The sequence below is a fragment of the Alnus glutinosa genome, chromosome 13, assembly GCF_958979055.1.
Source record: "Alnus glutinosa chromosome 13, dhAlnGlut1.1, whole genome shotgun sequence".
Classification (NCBI taxonomy): Eukaryota; Viridiplantae; Streptophyta; class Magnoliopsida; order Fagales; family Betulaceae; genus Alnus; species Alnus glutinosa.
The window spans coordinates 24,504,119-24,524,284 of record NC_084898.1 but is presented as its reverse complement, the minus strand read 5'-3'; the positions used below and the strand labels follow the sequence as shown (position 1 = coordinate 24,524,284).

Below are 20,166 nucleotides of genomic sequence, written 5' to 3'. Positions count from 1 at the left end.
CCTCAAATTATTAACTCCTTTCACTTACCCCTCTTTGGTTGAAAAATAACAATAATACCCTTGTTTTATGTATGTATATTTCGAAGAAATTATGTCCATGACCATGGTGCTCTTTGGTTGAAAAATAACAATAATACCCTTGTTTTATGTATGTATATTTCGAAGAAATTATGTCCATGACCATGGTGGGTCTCCACCCATGGCCCTTGGGTGTCTCCTCCATGGAGACTAACGACTGTGGGTTTCCATTGGAGGAGACCTCAGAAGTCTCCTTCATAAGAAAAAAAAAAAAAAATTTATATTTTGGTTTTTTACACATTTAAGTGAAAATAAAAATAACCCTTTTCTTAAAATAAAAAATAAAAATTAAGAACATTGTAATTGACGTGAAAGCTTAAGAGATATTTGTAGTTTTCTGCTATTATGATATTAACACTTGATATTAAATTAATTATTATTGTTTATTGATTGGGTTCGTCAAGCACTAGGAAGTAGGAAGATTGGTGACACCATCATAAATGTGTTGTAGACACGTCGTGTGGCTTGTGACCAATTCCCTACGTTGCGTGCTTTTTGGGTTGATCTTTTCTTTTTCTTTTTCTTTTTGTTTTTTTTTGTTTGGCAAGATGGAAAGTGAATAGCATATGCTTTATTTAAATTGATTTAATATAATTGAGGCTTATAAGATAATCTTTCATATGTAGTTTGATTGAGAAGTTTACGGTTCAAATGTTAAGAATTAATGTGAATGATCGCATCTTGAAAAAAGTTAGATTACATTACTTTTTACCCACTCCATTGTTTCAACTTCAAAAGGTTAAGCAAGGTAATCAACCTAAATATCTCTCTCTTTTTTCTTCTTCTTCTTTTTTATTTTATTTTATTTTATTTTTATGTTACTTTACATATCATGATTATCTCAAATTATCTGTTCAAATTTGGGTAGCTGATTGTGAGAAATCATTGATAAGTTTGAGTGGATAAAATAGAGATATAAGATAAGATCATTCACATTCAGCTCAACCAATTTACTCTCTATTTTAGCTAAATAAATCACATTTATCTATTTTAGCAACCAATTTTTTCAAAACACCTCAATTTTGCTCTCTACTTTCATTATTATATTTAAATATTCATTTTCAGGATTTTTTTTTATTTTATTTTATTTGGTGAATGAATAATACTCATTAAATTTGGTGAGCATTGCTTTGCGTAGCTCACCAAATGTTTCAATGGTTTGATGAGCTTGATATAGTTCATTTTGGTTCCATTTTAGCATCTTGGCTAGACAAAATAACATTTGGGTGATTTTGACTAGCCGTATGAGAATGCTTTAGGGTGCATTTGAGATTGTGATTTCGTAAATAAAAAGTGCGATTTTAAATTAAATTGCAAAAAATAAATCATTTAGGAATTTCGTTTTTAAAAAATTGTGATTTGAAAACACAAAAAATATGCATTTTCAAATCGCAAGCAAGTAAATGCCTTTTTGAAAACACATAATTTTAAATGCTAACATTCGATTTTAAATGTCAAATTGTGATTTTGCCAAACGCTTAACTGCGCTTTTAAAAATCATTTTTTCAAATTGCTATTTTTAAATCATAAATCTAAACGGATCCTTAAAATAGTTAATCACAAGCTTCTTTTTTTCTTTCATTTTTTTTTTTGGTTTTAGCTAATGACTTTTCAATTGCACTATACATTTGTTTATATATTATTTATCTATATCATTTAAATATTATTTCTTTTATTTCATTTTTCATATATATATATATATACTTACTATTTGATGAAAATTAATAAAGAAATAGAGAGAAAGAGAAAATCAATATAAAAAACTTATACATTCATCTACAATGCTTCCTTACATTTGTGTAAGCACGGTAGATGAAATGCAAAATGCATATGGTATAGAGAATTGGATTGAGATGTTTTTTAGAGTTTGGTTAGCCATTTACATAGAAATCCAAAATACATAAACTATTATGGATACTCTTAGGAGTTCTTTCTAAAAAACGAAAAAGGTAAGCTATGCTATCTAAGAGCATATGGTTGAGAGGCAAGACAGTCCTGCAACATATAGTTTTATCTAAATCAACTCTCCTTTGTCAAAAAATTATCAGGGTAGCCCAACCATCCCCCTAGTCGATGAAGGGTAGGAGAAATTGTGATACTGTCTATGAAGGGCAACCGAGTCCCATGGACCAGACTGCCCACCACTGAGGAGCGGTTTCCATTCTTATGCTTTATAACATAATCCAACTTGACCTGAAAATCACTCGACGGAGCATCTACTTGATCGTCGAATTTGTGCTAATGCGCACACCTTCTCTTCAATTCCTACTCGATCAGGAGAGTTCTCCCATATTCTTTACTCGATCGCTAGAACTCCATTATTGTTGTATGCTGCATTCTCTCCTGCCTCATTGCCAGTGACAGATTTAAGGTGGGGCTGAAGGTGGCCATGACCCTCCCTCAATTTCAAAAAAGAAAAATAAAAGAAGGTGAAAAATAAAAATTATAAGGTAAAAAATAAAAATTTAGCCTATTGGCCTATGCCCATAAAAGCTTCTGACTCCGTCCTTGCTATTGCAACTGGAGCTCGATTGTTGTAATCCTTTGATATTGAAGATTAGATCGGGTAGAGGACCTCGGATTTGTCGGGATCCTCTGGTTTTGCTTGTTGGGTGGGATGGGTGGAGCTGCATCATCTCTTAAAGTACAAACTAACGTGATAGAATTGTCACATTAGCATGTATGAGATTTGTAATAAAAATTATAACATCTTTACCAGCACCTTTCATCATTATACATAAACAAAAAATAAAAAATTGAGATTTACTTGGCCCAGTTCATACTTGAAGTATAACAAGCTCCAATGGGGGCTGTGGCCCTTTCTTACTGAAACATGCACAATAAATGGAATGGGTCAAATAGTGCAATTTTCAACAGCTTGGCCTCGGAAATGCAAACCAGGTGAAAGTCCACCTTATATGGTGCTACTTCAAAACCTTAACAATTCACTGCAATCTTGGCCCATTTCGTTTTGGTCAATCTATCAAGAAACACTAGAGAATATCTAATGGGCCAACAAAGATTGATATATTGGATGCAATAATATATCACCGACGGAGTGTTGAGTCGGTGTTCGAACTCATATTTATTTTTTAATACTACATTAAATCATGAATTAATTCTAAAAGTTTAAACTAATAAAAAAATATGAATTTAATCATTTAATTAATACATTAACACAATATATAACCTTGTTCAGTAAATTTTATCATGCCGGCCTGGTTTCAAATGCCATTACCTTGCCCTACTTATCATATATTTTCTAATATTATCACAAACTTGACCAATGAAAACCATGTGTTCATATGTTTGTTTTGTAGTTATTTTTAATCAAATGTATATGGCGTTGAGAAATTGAGGGGAGAAAGGATAAAGTTTTCTTCTAAACTGGGATGAAAGAATTTTCTTTAATCCAATCAATTAATAGGATAGATGTCAATTTAATTGATTGGATTGAAGGAAATTCTTACAACTCAATTAATGGAAGATAAAAAAAAACCCTAAAATTTTAAGGTGATTTTATTCTCTTGAATGCAAAGGCATCATCAACATCATCATTATTATTTGATAAATGCCCCTTTGGAGTTTTCCTTTATAGTGTCCCCATAAGAATACAGCCAGTACCCGAAGGACCAGGCAATGGATGATAATGTTATCTTGCTCCGATTTGGTGGGCAAAGTTCATAGAAGAAGAAAGTGGCAGAGCTCCCCACCTAACAGAAAGGACAGCAGAAGAAACAACATGTACATGACAGCCTGCGATTGATATATACAATATTATACATAGTACATGTAGATGTACCATTTTGATTTTACGAATCTTGGGTTGTCAATCTGCAACTGGTTTTCCACATCACCTTACCCTCCTCATGTACAATGCCTCATGGGGGGCTTCAAGTTCTCACCTGTAAATGGGGCATGTATTTATTATGCTTATTGTATTTATAATCCTTACAATCATTTCAATCTAATGTACTAACAAAAATTGAAATAAAAAAATGTTGATGCTGTAGCTATTGCAGTTCTTGACCAGTAAAAAGCTTTAATCATGTTAGTAATAGTATAAATTCATATACTTTTTGATTGGCAATTTCGTGTTAAATCACGGCCGGTTATTTCAAAAGCTTAAGCTGATAGGAAAGAAGAATCTCAACTCAGATACCATGTTAAATCACGGGTTGTAGTAAAAACTCAAGCTAATGGAAAACGGTGTACCTACTTTCACATGTGGATTCAAACTTCTCCTCAACAAGTGAGACTTAATACGTTAGGTAAACTGTGTAATTAGGGTTGGAAACCGATAGAAAATGATGAAAACCATCGATTTTCTAAGTGCACAATCTCTTTTATCCACCATTTTATAGAAGGGTATTGCATTTGAGTTAAAATTTGCTGAAAAAAATACAGAAAAATGTACCCCATTGAGCAAATGGTTGCAGCTTTATGGCCTTCCAAGACCTTGAGGATCGTTATATAATACCACCATCACCTTGCTTTAATAAAGAAAGAAAATGTGACTATTTTGAAAAGGACAGGGAACTGCTAATTATTTCCCTTGACATTGCCATACATGTGGATAGCAAGAGGATCTTTTGCTCTCTCTTGTGGTTCCGCTAATGTTCTGACTTCCTTTGAATCCTTTCACATCACTTTTTCATTCAAAATCTTACACAAAATCTTTGGTTGCTGAAGTTTGAAACACAATGGGAGAAGGACAAAGCAAGGGAATCCCACACACTTACTATTTACCACAACCTTGAATTATTAGAACCAATTTTGTGTGCAATAGAATAATGATCCAAAGAAGAGAAGCTTCACTTCTGCATATTTGGTATACAAATGCAGCTGTAGAAGCATTTGTTATGGTGGTTGGCATTGGACACTAAGAGCAGAAGTAATGCTATTTAGAATACCACCATACAACTGAGAGCAGTCTCATCAAAAGTTTATTTTATAACCAAGTAGACAACAAAGTGTCCAAAAAAACCTTACTGATTTTTCATTATTTTCTCTCACTGGGCTTATTTACTACTGTCACAGTTTCAGGTAAAGCCACAGCCACTGCAGAGGACTCTCACCCCAAGGGAAAATAATAGAAAGTGAAAAGCTGAGAATTCAGTACTGATGGTGTTGTCCCAATAGGTCAATGAATGTAGGAATAGGACATTGGAAAAAAATATATATATATACACATTTGATGAGCTTTCTTCACAGTACTGTTGACACCCTTCTACCCACTAAAATTAATGGGATAGTTATGGTGGGTCAATTTTGTCCCAAAAAATAAGAAAATTTGATGGGTCAGAATCAACTGAGTGAGCCAATCTTTCTAAATGTAGACACCTTATACATCAGTGTAGGGTCCCCCATAGCTACTTGCATGCCAGATTTGTTAGGAGTGAAATGCTTTGCTGTTCTAGTGGCCCTTCCCCTTCATTTTTATGGGTAGTGCAGGTCAAAAAACAATAATTATCAGGGCCTTCCTTGTACCAGTCCATTGCAAAAACATAAGAAAAGAAGGGAGAAGAAGATGGGGCTTGGGTCCCTTGAATTAGTCAAGAGTGTAGCAAAATCCAAGCCCATTAATGGTAAGTCTAGCCCATTTGGTAAAAGTTAATTTGCATATATAATGACATCTCACACTTTTATAATATTTTCATTTCTTCCCTAGATTCCAAGTATCATAATTGAGTTAGGAAGAGGCCAACTCAATCTCTCCAATCCTGTAATCTACTGACTAGATGGCCATGTTGATGGGAAAAGGATTTATTCTATGATTTCGATTTTGTTTTGTTGCATCATGTGGTTTACATGGTGCCATATCATTTGACAGTTTTAAATAACAGTGCTAACATATCCAATATTAGATCTGTAAAAATTAATTTTAACCATGAAATGGGTGGTTTCCATTTTACCAGATGAGTGGATTTGAGGGATATTTGTCCTTTTACAAGGCAATACCTCTGAGACCACACTCTCCCCCCACAAATTTAGAGAAACGAATATCTACAAGCTTAGAAATTTCCATCACCATCTGTGAAAGAGATGTCGATTTTGATTTTGCTTTCTAATTTTGTTTGGGAAGTATCACCACAAGGGAAAAGGAAAAGGAAAAGGAAATGTGGATTCTCACCTAACAAACAGAATTGAAGAAAAGAAAAGGCCAAAGAGCTGCACCAAAGAACATGCATGCTATGATAAAGAAGTACACCAAATAATGTATCCGATCAATGTCTCTCTTTTGTCAAATTGCAATCCATGGTGCATCATATCAAGGGCCCCTTCCACTTCCACACATTACTTTTATCACTTCAATTGTGCTCAACATAGTAATTAGTGTTAACTCGTTTTTTTTTTTTTTTTTTTTTTTTTTTTTTTTTTTTTGTTTTTAAGGCCTAGGCTGTGTTTGGTAGCCATGATTCAATGAGAAAATTATTTCAAAATAAAGGGGAGAAAAGAAAAAAAATACTTGAAAATCATCATGCCTACACTACTCATAGGTACACACACCCCCAAGTGCATGCATAGTGTTTTGAGAAAGTAATAGCTCTTCTAATATCATGTAATGCTTTATTCACATCTTTTCGTGGCTTTATTTTGTATAAAGCTTTAGTAACTATTCTTGAAAGGGACTGAGAGAAGCTTTTCTGCCTTTCTTTTTTCATATTTGGATGCAAAGAAATATGACCGTTTTAGAAGTATTTTTCCATGGCCCAGTAGATTGGGATTCTATTCCACTCTTCTCCTACTTTTGGGGTAAAGCTGGATTAAGTGGCTGGAAAACAGTAGTTTTTATTTTTATTTTTTATTTTTTAAAAATGAATTGGATTATAAGAAATTCTTCAACCTAATCTATTGAATTGACATATATTTTTAGTGTATGTAATCTGGGTTTTAAGGAATAAGGTGTTGGGAATGTTAAATTACTACTTATCCCAAAAGCTTAAGTTTGATAAAAAGAAATAGATTTAATTATTTATTTTATATTATAATATCCCCCTCACGTGCGAGCCTAAACTTCTCCTTAATTGGCGAGGCCCAACACGTGTAATATTTAATTGAAATGTGAGGTGAATGACGGGGTTAAAGTTTGAACTCAGTAGTTATGGCTCTAATACCATGTTAAATTACTAGTTATCTCAAAAGCTTAAGCTTATAGAAATTGATAAATTTAACTATTTAATCAATACCTTAATAGGGAATGAGCTAGTATTTGCTATTCCTAAGGCCTTAAATGGAACTTAAGGAAAATCCCACGAGATGGAACTTTCGATCAACCTCCACCTCTGATTCTCAGATACATTTGATTCTTAGCTGCTCTAAAGATATATATCAGTTTGATAGATTGGATTACAAGAATTTCTTCCGATCCAATTTAGATGAAAACATTGTAAAATCTAGGTAGGTAGCCCATAGAATAGGCTCCCACCTTGAAGTTATCTTGAATGAAAAATGAAAAATAGTGGCGTATAAATAGGGACAATTATAGGAAGAAGACAGGATGAGATGGCTGTCCTCCACTTCCATTGATGAAAAAGCATATAGGGAGAATACCCATCATGGGTAAAAGCAAATATAAATGTGCTTGCAATTTGCATGGACGGCCATTTCTTTCCCTCCCTTTGCCTTTGTTTGTGTGATCAATAGCTTGCTGCCATGGTAATTCCTATCAAGTCCTTATCATCACCTTCACTTTCAGGCTTTGGCAGCCAAATTTGGTCCCATACAAAAACTTTACTTGACTACTTCAATATAATCATCCATCGATCGACACCATTTGCTGGTCATTGGGAAAGTGATCAGTTTGTGTTAAACGTGCATTTTTTTTTTTTTTTTGTCCCATATGGAGTGGTTTAAGATTTGAAAATTTGGGATCTTGTTAGGTTGATGATGATCATGTCAAAGTTTTTCTCTAACTAACGCATGCTATATCTTGCATGCGTTTTTATAAGATTAGCAGATCATGTAATTCTTATATATATTCGTAAAAAATACACGTAAAAATCACGTGTTATAAGGACAAATGTTAATTTAATAGGCTGAGATTGGTCCGTTTGAATTTGCGGTTTAGCATTTGGTAAAATCGCAATTGGCCTTTAAAATTATGCGTTTTAGAGCATTCACATCCGGCCCAACAAATGTTTAGCTAAAGAACACATTTTTTTTTTATTTTTTTTTTTCTATTTTAGCTACTAATTTTTTCAAAACAAATGTATTTCTTTATCTATTTTTATTATTCGCATGCAAAAAGGAAAGAGAATCATATTGATTTTTTTTTTTTAAAATTATGCAGCATTGAGCAATAATTAATGCTCAGCAAATTTACTGAGCACTGTAGCAACTTTTAGCCAAAATGACGAGAGGTGATATGCAGGGGACGGGAAACCGTCCCCTTGTAGGCCCTTTTCTATAAAAAAAAAAAACAAATATAATCAAAAAGTTTATCATATCAAATGACACTTTTTGATTATATTTGTTTTTTTTTTTATTAAAAAGAGCCTGTTGGGGGACGGTTTTTCGTCCCCAAAAATCATTTTCCCAAAATGACTAGCCAAATGAGAAGCTTCTTTTGAATCTTTGATACTTTTTAGCTACAGCACAAACGCACCCTATTCCTTTTATTCTGTTTGGCCCGGTAAACAGACTCTTAAAGGATTATTTTTATTTATTTATTTATTTCTAAACTCAATTTAAAGAAAATTTTTGTCTTAATAATTAGTCAAACACAATTTTTAGCTTCCTTAAGACTTAAGAGTCGATATGAACTTTCTTCAACTCAGGGGAGGAATTCTCGATAAAGTTGGTGAAGCTTTTAGTTTCAGCAATTCAAAGTCATCAACGTATCCTGTTTGATCATATTTAAGACATTTTGGTACGAATTATTCAAAGATGTCAAACTTCTTTTTAATCATACAATAAAAAAAAATAAAAATAAAAATAAAATTCTACAATATGGTCAAGAGCTATATGTGACCCTAGAAATAACAGATAGATTTATGTTTGCTTTAATTCACAAAGTTGGTCAAATTGAAAGAAGGTTTTTTTTTTTTTTTTTTTTTTTTAATTTTTTTTTTAATTTTAATTTTAATTTTTCTTACTACTTTCTTGGTAAGTCGGCTTGATTTAGCGGTAACAATTACAAAAACACAATTAATGAAAACAAAGTTTTTAAAAATGCAGTTCAACCTTAAAGTTGTGCATTTTTTAATGCGCACTTCCTTACCTTTTACGCGGAAACGTGATTTTTTTCTTCATATTTTCTTTATTTAAAAATGCGTGTTTGGCTTGAAAGTATTTTTTTTTTTTTTAACCCGCTACTTTCTCAATAAGTCGTTTTGATTTAGCGGTAACAATTTCAAAACACAATTAATTAATAAAAACAAGATTTTTGAAAAATACGGTGCAGCCTTTAAAATTGTATGTTTTTTAAAACACGCTCCCTTGTTTACTGTAAGAAGACAAGTGAATCATGGGGTACGTTTACGGATATGAAAGGAATCTTAGTAATTGTCCTGAATACATATGACAACTCAGACTTTGTTCTCCAACCATGACAACCATAAATCTAACAGCTTCTACAATTTGGTTGAAAATTATGTAAAGTTGGAAATTTCCTTAAGAATTACTCAATGTCGTGGCTTTTCCAATGTACATAATGTAAATCTTGTGTGAAAGCTTTTTTCATGGGTCAGCATGTATGCAGGGACTGAGTGTGATTTTGACACCTTCCAAGCAACCCCTTAGGCCTTAATGCATGCATGTTGCAGCAATGGACAAAGTGCTGTAATGGCCATGTGATCACAATAATCAGATTCCAACTTATCTCAAAAAAAGTCAATAAAAGTTAGGAGCTGTACAATAAAAATGTGATTAAGATATGCTTATTATAATCCCGTCTCATCATTTATCGCATTGAAGAAGGCCTAATTAAGACTCTTTTTCCTCACATTATTTGATCGAGAAATATTATTTAATAGACTGCTATACTATATACTGCCAAACAATTGATGGGATAACGTGATAGTAAAAATCAGCCTTTGATTTTTTTATTTTTTATTTTTTATTTTAAAGTAAAAATCAACTGATGGGATCCCTTGAAATATCTTTGTTCCCTAAGACATTGAAATATCTTTTTCTTTTTTTAAAAAAATAAAAATAAAAAATTAGAAAATGGTAGAACAAGATCTTTCTTTGTTTTCATTTGTTCTCTTTGTAGAAAAAGAATAAATCAACTTTTCTTTTGCTCAAAAATTGGCATCAGCTGGAATCTGGATATCTCTGTTGACTGAAATAGACGTCAATGTGGATGCCTTTTCAATGCTCTAAGAAACTCAACTGCTTAAAATTCAAGATTCAACGGTCTATTTTAAGGGCCAAGGGCTTGAAGAATTGCTTTCCTTTTAGAAGAAGTACTGGTACCAATTTTCCATTCACATTCATAATTCAATCAAACGGCATGTATATAGGGTTAACCACCACTTGCTTATGGGTGGTGTGTATTAATAACATTTTAAGTTTAATTGGGGCCACTCTAAAGAACCCCCTAAACCATCTTTAGAGACCATATATATGGGCCATATATATATATATATATATATATATATATTAATCATATAAAACTATCTAGCCTTATTTCAAGCTTCTTTACAAACTATAAATTCCTTATGGAAAAAGTACACATAACCCCCTCAAACTACCATTCAATTGTCAATGTACCCCATAAACTATCAATTGTGTCAATCTCCCCCCTTAAACTACCAGAAAATGTCAATGTCCCTCCTAAGACCAACAAAAAGACAAAAATGACGCTAATTTTTTTTGAATAAGGCAATAATGTCCTCATAAATTCAAAAAAATTAAAACTAAAACTAAAAAAATTAAATAAAAAACGAAAAAAAAAAATTTTAAAAAAAGAACAATTTTTTTAATTTTTTTTTTAAAAAAAGTAAACAAAAAATAACTGAATTTAAAAAAAAAAACAAATGAAAAAAATAAAAAAGAAAAACCTGTTTTTATTAAATTAAAAAACGAAAAATAACAAATTTTTTTAAAGAAAAAAAACGAAGAAACAAAAAAAAACTGAAATTTATTTATTTATTTTTTTAAAAAAACAAATGAAAAAAAAAACCGGTTTTTATTAAATTAAAAAACGAAAAAGAACATTTTTTTTAAAGAAAAAAAAAAACAAAAAATAACTGAAATTTATTTATTTTTTTTAAAAAAATAAAACAAATGAAAAGAAAACCAGTTTTTATTTAATTAAAAAACCGAAAAAGAACAATTTTTTTTTTTAAAAAAAAAAAAGGAAAAAAACACTGAAAATTATTATTTTAAAAAAATAATAAAAAACAGTTTTAATTTTAAATTTTTTTTTGGAATAATTTTTTGTTATTTTATATTTTTTTAATAATTTTTTTTAGTTTTTATTTTATTTTAATAATTTTATGAAGGGCATTTTTGTCATTAGGAGGACATTGACATTTTTTGGTAGTTTAAGGGGGGAGATTGACACAATTGGTAGTTTGGGGGGTACATTGACAATGACATGATAGTTTGAGGGGGTTATGTGTACTTTTCCCATTCCTTATCTTCACATTTTTTTACAAAATCTTAATCCGGTCCCCAATGAAAGACAAAGAGATGAGAGATTAGAGAGGAAATATAAATATTTTGTGTGAAAATAATAAATAGGGAAGCTCTTTAGTTTTCCTTTACATTGGGTAGCACCCGTTTACAAATCATCTATTTAAGTCTATAAAAACGCTATGGTCTTTTAATTTTTTATATATAAGATTTATTGTTTGAATAATTAGAAAAATTAATTCAAATATTAAATAATCTAATCTCAATTTATATGTTTATCTTATAGGGCTCCCGTACACACATAGATACATACACACACACACACAAACTCACTCATATACATACAAAGGCACATATACTTGTATCTAGACTCACAATTATAATAATTCAACCTATATCTATTACATTAGGAATAACGTTATTTTTTTTAAAAAAAAAAATATGTATATATATATATATATATATATATATATATATATATATATATATAACATGTTCTTATTACAAAGTTAAAAATAATAAAAATAAATTTATCTGAGCTTATATGAGCCTATACGAGTCAAGCCAACCATATGTGAGCAGAGCCTAAATTTATATAAGTCTGATTATTTATTTAAGCTCTGTTAGTTTAATAAATAAATAAATCGAGCCCAAGCTTTTTCGTGAATGGCCCTAATTATTTACGACCCTAATTATATGGGAATGACAATCTTACATGAAATATCTCATGTTCTATTTCTTAATCATTTTCAATCAAATAACTAAATAAATATTAATTTTAGAAGTCCTATAAATAATTAACAACATATTAAAAGACTCCTATTACAACGTTCTTTGAAATTTTTTTAAAAGAAAACTATTATTATTATTATTATTATTAAAAAAAAAAAAAAACCCAAACAAGTAGAAAAAATTGATGGAAATCAGGCATATTGAAAATATAGTGTGATAAAACTATGCAGTATTATTATATATATAAATGAAAACCCAAAAATTTACATGGCCGGATGAATAGCCCCAAAAATGCGCTTGCTCGTGGACAGTGATGGAAGGTATGTAACCATCTTGGACGGGCGGACGGTGACTCTAAACAGTTCTCAAAGTCACGGAGGTGATTTTGAGCCAATAACCGCCCGCCTAGTACGGTGTACAGCCTAAACCATGTCGTGGATTGAATAATGAAAACATTGCTATTGCAATTTTTTTTTTTTAAATGACATTAAATGCGTGTCATTGTATAATTACCAAGAATCTAAGCAAATTGTTCAAACAAAACATTGGCATTTCATCTGGCAAAGAAGCCGACTCATGACAATTTGACAAAAGCTCTAAAGTATACAAAAAATAAATGCCTTATAAGATTAAGGCCAACTATATATATATATATATATATATTTTAAAAAAAACAACAACAAATAATAGGTTTATCAGGGATGAAACTAGAATGCAAATTCCAATGAAAGTTCTTAAAAAAAAAAAAGAAAAAAAAAAAAGAAAAGAAAAGAAAAGAAAAAGAAAAGATAGCACCACTATAGATGGCTGCTTGTTTCTTTGAACCCTATTAATAATCTATGGCAAAAGCTAATTTGATTTTGTTCTCAATACTGCTTATGGGAATTTAGAAAGTTACCCTTACAAGAAAACTAGTGCATGTCATAATGCACCATTATGGGCATAGATGGTCAAAGAAGTTAGAAATATAAATTTTTTGTAAAGTTTAGGAAAATTAATTTCTTATAAAAGCATACTACATTTTGAATTTTAATTTTAAATGAAAGGAGTGGAAGTAAGCATTAATGTAGGAAAAATGGTACCCATAACATGCATCGGAGAAAAACGAAAAGGATCATTTCCATTTTATTTGAAATAGAGAGGAGCCGATTAGGTAAATATGAAGGGCAAAATTGTCTCAATTTTGTTCATATTTTAACACTAACCGGCTCCTCTCCATTTTCCGGAGAAAAATGAGTTTCCTAGTTAATGCAATTATTACATGGGCAACCGCTACAATTAACATAGTTAAAAAAAAAAAAAAAAAAAAAAAACGAAGGACTTGGATAAAAACACAAGGGCAAAGTAATTATCAAATTAAAGAATTTATATATGAATTAAATTTTAACAAAAAAAAAAAAACAATGCCACTACCTATGTGGCCCATGTACATCATCACCTCTGGGTATTTCCAATTCAAGAGGGGGAACCCAAAAAAAAAAAAAAGAGTAATTCTTATTATACTCGAAATTATTTTGATTTTCATTTTTTTTTTTGAAAAAAGAAAAAAGAAAACTGGCACTCATCTGGTGGGGCCTCTGACTGGGCCTGGGCTATTGACATTTTGGGCATTGGGCCCTAAGAAAGGTAAACTTCAACGCTAGAGCTTCTCAATGCGAGGCAAAGTGGGCATGCCTGAGCCACTTGGTCACACTCTGTACAGAGGCACAGATGCCGACAAGGTATCAGAACCACCGACGCCACACGTTTCCGACATGCTTTACATCTCGGCCCCGATACGACTCGGTCCGGGTCAATATACGCTGACCCGGCGTCCTCCGCCTGGCCCTCTACGCCACCTAGCGGATCCTCCGCTCTCCTGCTATCCTGCGCGGGGGAAACTCCGCTCATCATGGCCTTCTGGAGGTGGGCCTGCAGGGTCGCTGCCTGGGCCTCCTGGGCCCGGGCCTTCGCCTGCCATACCTGCGCCTCCACGCTAAGTTGCGTCGCGCGTGCCTCCAGCTCGGCGTTCCTGCGCGCGACCTTCTCCACCTCGGCCTCCTTCTCTCGCAATCTCCGGGCCACCGCCCCCTCCGCTGCGCCCAGCAGCGCACGATAGTGCCTCTGCCTTTTCTCTGCTAATGTGCGCTGCAGTTGGTCTCCCTATAAACCAGTTCCACAGAGAAAAAAAATTAATCTTTAAATACAAAAAAAAAAAAAAAACTATGAGAAACCAATTTGAGCAAAGGCGAAATGAATACCTGGGCTTGAAGGAATTGCTCGATTTCGTCACGCTGATGTTTGATTTGGCTTGCAAAGTCTTCTGCTATTAGAGATAGGAAAGCAGACGATGATTGACAAACATGTTGTTGCTGTTGCTGTTGCTGTTGCTGTTGTTGATGTTGTTGATGTTGTTGTTGTTGTAATTGTTGTCGTTGTTGTTGGTCTCCGAAGGACAAGCGGAGGCCTGTGGAGACCACATTGGGCGGGTGGTGGTGGTGGTTGTGGAGCTGAGAGAGGTCTATAAGCTGAGAAGCTTGGGATTGCAAAGAGTAAATTGGATTGATTGGAGCAGATGATGACACCCCAGTAGCTGTTGCAACTTCTCTTCCTCTCTTCCGCGGATTATTAGTACTCCCCCCTGTGATTGAAGCACAAAGATAGCCCTTTTCAGGAACTGAATTGACTCCAATAGCATAGGAACTCAATTGGGTAACCAAAAATTTTGGTAAAAAAAGAAAGAAAGAAAGAGAGTGTGTATACCTCCATTGTTGATCAATAACATATGGGATTGATCAAGAAATCCTCCTGGTTGTGGTTGTAATGAATAATCAAGGCCTTCTTGTGCGTTTCTACAAATAGGCAAGGAAAGAAGGATTAGATAAAAATAAAGATTTGAATAGAAAACAGAGATTTTTATAGCCAAAGAAAGAAGATAGAGAGAGAGAATGCAAACCTGTTTAGGAGGAGAACATTTGAAGGGTATTGAGCCTGGACGGCCATTATAATAGAGTGTAGAATAGAATGATATTGAATGATATAGAGAAGGTGAGGAGGCAAATGGGGATAGGAAGGGATGGGATATGTATGAATATGATGGGGTGGGTAGCTGAGGAGGGAGGGCAAAGGATATATGAGGAGGGGTGGTATGGAGCAATGTGAAGGGCCAACAATAAACGCTAGCACATAACAAGCATGAAAGAGAAGGAAGATGCTTCCTCAAAGGCAAGGCGGACTCTTCAATGAGAAAATTTGAAAAAAGAAAAGAAAAAAACTTGAGAAAGATACAAAGAGAGAGAGAGAGAGAGAGAAGGGAATCAAAATGACATGAGCTGAAATTATGTCTGTTGGGAGGCCACCACCACCACCAACATCAACACCACCATCCTCTTACCCTTGTTGCCATTTTATCTCTCTCTGGCACTTTGTTTTCACCTACTTTTCTTTATGTATGTTTGCCTTGTTTCTCTATATATGCTTTGTGGGAGTAATATATTTATATCTTTCTCTCTCTATATATATCTATGATAGAGAGAGAGAGAGAGAAAGTAAAGAGGGGAGAGAGAGAGAATAGTGAGAGGAAGAGATAGATGCGATTGAAGCGAATCAGTCCAAGAGAGAGACACCTTATTCTGCTCTTTTCTTTCTCTTGGCTTTCTTTCTTTACCTTTGCTTCTTCTTCTTCTTCGTGTGGGGTTGGCTTTTCTTGAGGAGGAGTCTCGTGCTCGTTATCACCAACACCAATATTTAACTAGCTTTAATAACCATTTATTTTTTTTATTTTTAAAAATAAATAATTTGTTGATTAATAAAAGTTGTTCAAATAAATAACAAGAGAGAGAGAGAGAGAAGAGAGGGGTGGTAGTGGCTTTGGGTTGAGGTATTGCTGTTGGAGTCGTGTCGATGTTGTTGGGCGTGTTGGTCTCTGCCGCTATCGCTGCCGCTGGTATTGTTCGTTTGTGGCCTCACTGGCCCGGCCATGCGTCTCTCGCCAGCTTTGCCCCATCTATCCCTCTCACTCTCTCTCTCTCTCTCTCTCTCTCTCATATTCTTTGTTTAATTCTTTTTTCTTTTTTTCTTTTTTTCTTTTTTTCTTTTTTTTTTATTTCCAATATGTTTAACTTTTAATATATATATATATATATGGATAATTGGGCATTCATAATAGATATTAGACTAATTTTAAATACTCGATCAACTTTAATCACACTCTTATTTTATTAGATTGATGTGACAATGTTCATGATTTTTTCATTTTTTAATAAGGGCCGATGGGCTGATCTGCCGCATCAATTAAATGGAATGAGAGTTAAATATGTAACATTACTCATATTCAGTAGACTCTTGTATAAACATACATCTGAATGACGTGACATTTGTAAAGAAGTCTAATGCTAATTTTTACTGTCACATTATTTATATATGCGTGGTACGAAGAATAGAGCACTAGCCTCTTCAAAGACAGATTTATCAACGTGGAATTAAATTTTATTGTGGTTTAGGTTTTTTTTCTATTAAAAAATATATATATAAAAAAAATAAATCTAAGTTTGGCATATATAGAAAGGTTCTAGAGATTTACCCCCATGACTACACATCCCCTTCTCTTAGTTGTCTACAATAATCTCCTCTCTTGCCACTGAAATCATGTTGGAAAGGACGTCGTTCCAAGAATCTAGACACATATTAAAAAAAAAAAAACTAAGACTTATATATGTATTTAGACATTTCTTGGGGAAAATGCTATTTTATATATCTACTTTTCCAGAAGGGGTATTATATATAGAAAATGGAAATAATAATAATAATAATATTTAAATAAAAAAATATATCACCAGTTGATCTGCCCAATGAGGTTTCTTGTAATCTAGATTTGAAGTTCCCATTTTCATTATTGGGTCAATATTTTATTAGAGAAAAAGATATTGAATTTTACTTGGTTTTGAAGATTCAAAATCAACAGCTAGCCATGCTTCCTGCTGTTTATATATATATATATATTCCTTATCTTAGAAAATAAAGAACAGATCACCCTACCTCCAACCTAATTGCCGTGGTTGGTGGTAATTGAGTTCTCTCTTTTCCTTTTTACGAGGTTTTGAGTGGTTTGATCAAGAATATATTCAACAACGACTATGTCAAATGAATATATAGAGCCTTTTAACCCTAATTTTAGGAAGACCAGTGAAAGATAGAAGAAAGAAACCCTTTTAAATTAACTTGGTTAATTACAGCTATATTGTTTTTGTATCAACAAAAATTATCTTCCTAAACCTTATGATCATCCACAACGGCCATAAAATATTGATCGACCAAGTTTTCTTTCAAACTGTTCAGACTATCAAACTGACCGGCCGTGAGACCATCTGCTTTTAGAATATGTAATTTTTATCCACGAAAAATTTATAAGTGACACAAAATGTGGGATTAATTACAAGTCTTAACGTTTTTGCTCTAATTAATTTAATTTAATTGATAAATTAAACATGCAGGAACATCATTATCAAAGATAATTCAACAATAAACAGCATTCGTGCCAGGTAATGACCATAGAACCCTTTGAGCCACACAATATTACACATAGGCTTTCTAGATCCAGAGGGGTACGTTGTGTAATACTTATTTTGATATATAGTTAATACAGTTATTGCTACGTACAGCTTTTGTTGCTGTGCCGGTTATATATTAATTAGCTTTGCTTGATTATCGGTACACTATTTATGTTTATATACTCAAGTTCACGAGTATATATATTTACTTGGTTGAATAACATTTACCTTACATATGTTGGAATTTGCTCAATGCTTTTTGGAGGGTGGTTTAATTTTTTTGGATTCGGATATCCAGTCATTTCCTGACACGACTGCTAATAAATTCGGACAGTAAATGTGGGAAAGTTTTTATCGAGCCTAACTGCCTAAACAGGTGAGCGGGCAGTTCAAAATTTGTTTGAGTAGGTAGGCTCAGCCCATACTAACTCTTTTACATTTATTACTGTCTAAATTGCTAGCAGTCAATCTGGTTAGCAAATTGTTGGAATCTCTATCGGGTTTTTGTTTGAAAATAGTGTTCTGATGTGACATAAATGTGAAAACAGTTTTGAGTGTTTTATATATGTTTTAGATTGTTTTTGTTAATGTTTGAAAAGAGAAAACAAAAGGAAAGAAGGCAAAAACTTTAGCAAATAAAGCCTTAGAAGTTTTAGAATTAAAAATCTTAATACTTTTTTGGGAGGTAGATTGAGATTTCATAAAAAAGAAAAAAAAAAGGAAGGATTGAAGAGAAGTTCATTGTATTTTTCCTAGCTTGTTGCTAGTGGACGTATGCAATTTTGTCGATCGAACCACGTTAAATTATTGTATTTTGATTCTTGCTTTTTTTTTGTTGTTCATATTCTTTTTCTCTATGCTGCGAATTCTAATAATGATATTAGAGCTGATGAATCGGTAGATCAAACTATATATTCAACACCTTTTTTATTCATTAAAGTGTTTCAAAGAAAGTATTGAACAAAAAAAGGAATAAGAATAAAAAAAAAAAATGGTGATTAATTTAAAATTACATTTAAGAAAGGTGCATTTCTGAAGAACTCAATGAACTAATTGTAGGAACAACTGAAGACTAGATGATGATGATGATGACTCACAGCAAGGCTTGTTGCAGCACTTGTACTACGTGCCAAGAAATGTTTCCAGGATTTATAACAGGAACCACTTTATTGCTCGGTTCCATAATTATGACATCGTGTGTATATATCAAAAGGAAAAGCAATAGACTTGAGATCTCAACCAAGTTTCTTTTGAAAAATAATAAATTTTGTAACCCATGATCTCTTCGTACACTAGTATTTAAAAAATGAACAACTTAGATGCATGTATTATTGGACCGCAAGGGGCATAAAAAGTTAGAGAAAATCTACTCTTTAGACCCATTAATAGCGGACATCTTTTAAGAGCCATTAAAGGTAGTTGCGAGCCACCCCTAGATACGTACCATCCCTTGGCCTCTGATCCGAGCGGCCACAACTATGGGCCATCGTGGGTGCATGGATGGACGAGTTAACCTAACTCAGTCACTTTTTGCTAGCTTTTCTCTTTTTCTTTTCTTTTTCTTTTTTTAAAATAAAAATAAATTTACGTAATGAGCATAATTTGTATTTTCATAATCATTTGACAAAAATGCTGAAGGTCTTGAATTTAGAAAGAATTTAAACTCAAATTTTAAATCTATTAAATTAAAAATTGTGATTTTGAAATGATGTTGGTGACCTGATTTTACTAAAAAGTTACTGAAAATGGTTTCCAAAATAAAGAATCAAAAAATTGTAGAAGTGAGAAAATTAATTGCTTGATATTTATATCAACACTTTGTTGTTGTTATAGGTTTAGTTGCACTTCAATGAATGGTGGAGAATGGAGATTTTTCTCAATATATCGTATATATTCATAAAAAAAAAAAAAAAAAAAAAAAAAAAAAAAAAAAAAAAAAATCTCTAAAAATCTGAAATAAGATATTAGAAAACTACAAAAAGAATCATGAATGGGAGACTTCACATGGCTGAATTATTTAGGTGCTCGAAAAGACAGATTCAATCTTCTTTCTTTCTTTTTTTCTTTCTTTTATATATATATATAGAGAGAGAGGCTCTTATGAATATAGTGATAATTAAATAAGGTGGGATAGGGTTTAGGGTTCATTTACTGCTATTGATAACAAGTTTCTTTAATAATTGGGTGAATACTTGGGTGCCCCGTTTGTAGATTGATTAATCTCACTCCCTTTTCTTTTCAATTG

The 20,166-nt window shown here is 32.6% G+C and overlaps 1 protein-coding gene across 1 annotated transcript; it reads right to left on the bottom strand.

The window, feature by feature from the left end:
• Positions 1 to 13,719: 13,719 nt before the first annotated feature.
• On the bottom strand, positions 13,720 to 16,049 carry LOC133854452 (BOI-related E3 ubiquitin-protein ligase 1). The gene is made up of 4 exons (XM_062290668.1): positions 15,329 to 16,049; positions 15,136 to 15,224; positions 14,634 to 15,013; positions 13,720 to 14,535 (listed from the first exon to the last, which is right to left on the bottom strand). The coding sequence occupies exons 1-4, from the start codon at positions 15,373 to 15,375 to the stop codon at positions 14,011 to 14,013; spliced, it is 1,041 nt and encodes a 346-aa protein (XP_062146652.1). The 5' UTR covers positions 15,376 to 16,049; the 3' UTR covers positions 13,720 to 14,010.
• Between the last annotated feature and the right edge of the window lie 4,117 nt (positions 16,050 to 20,166).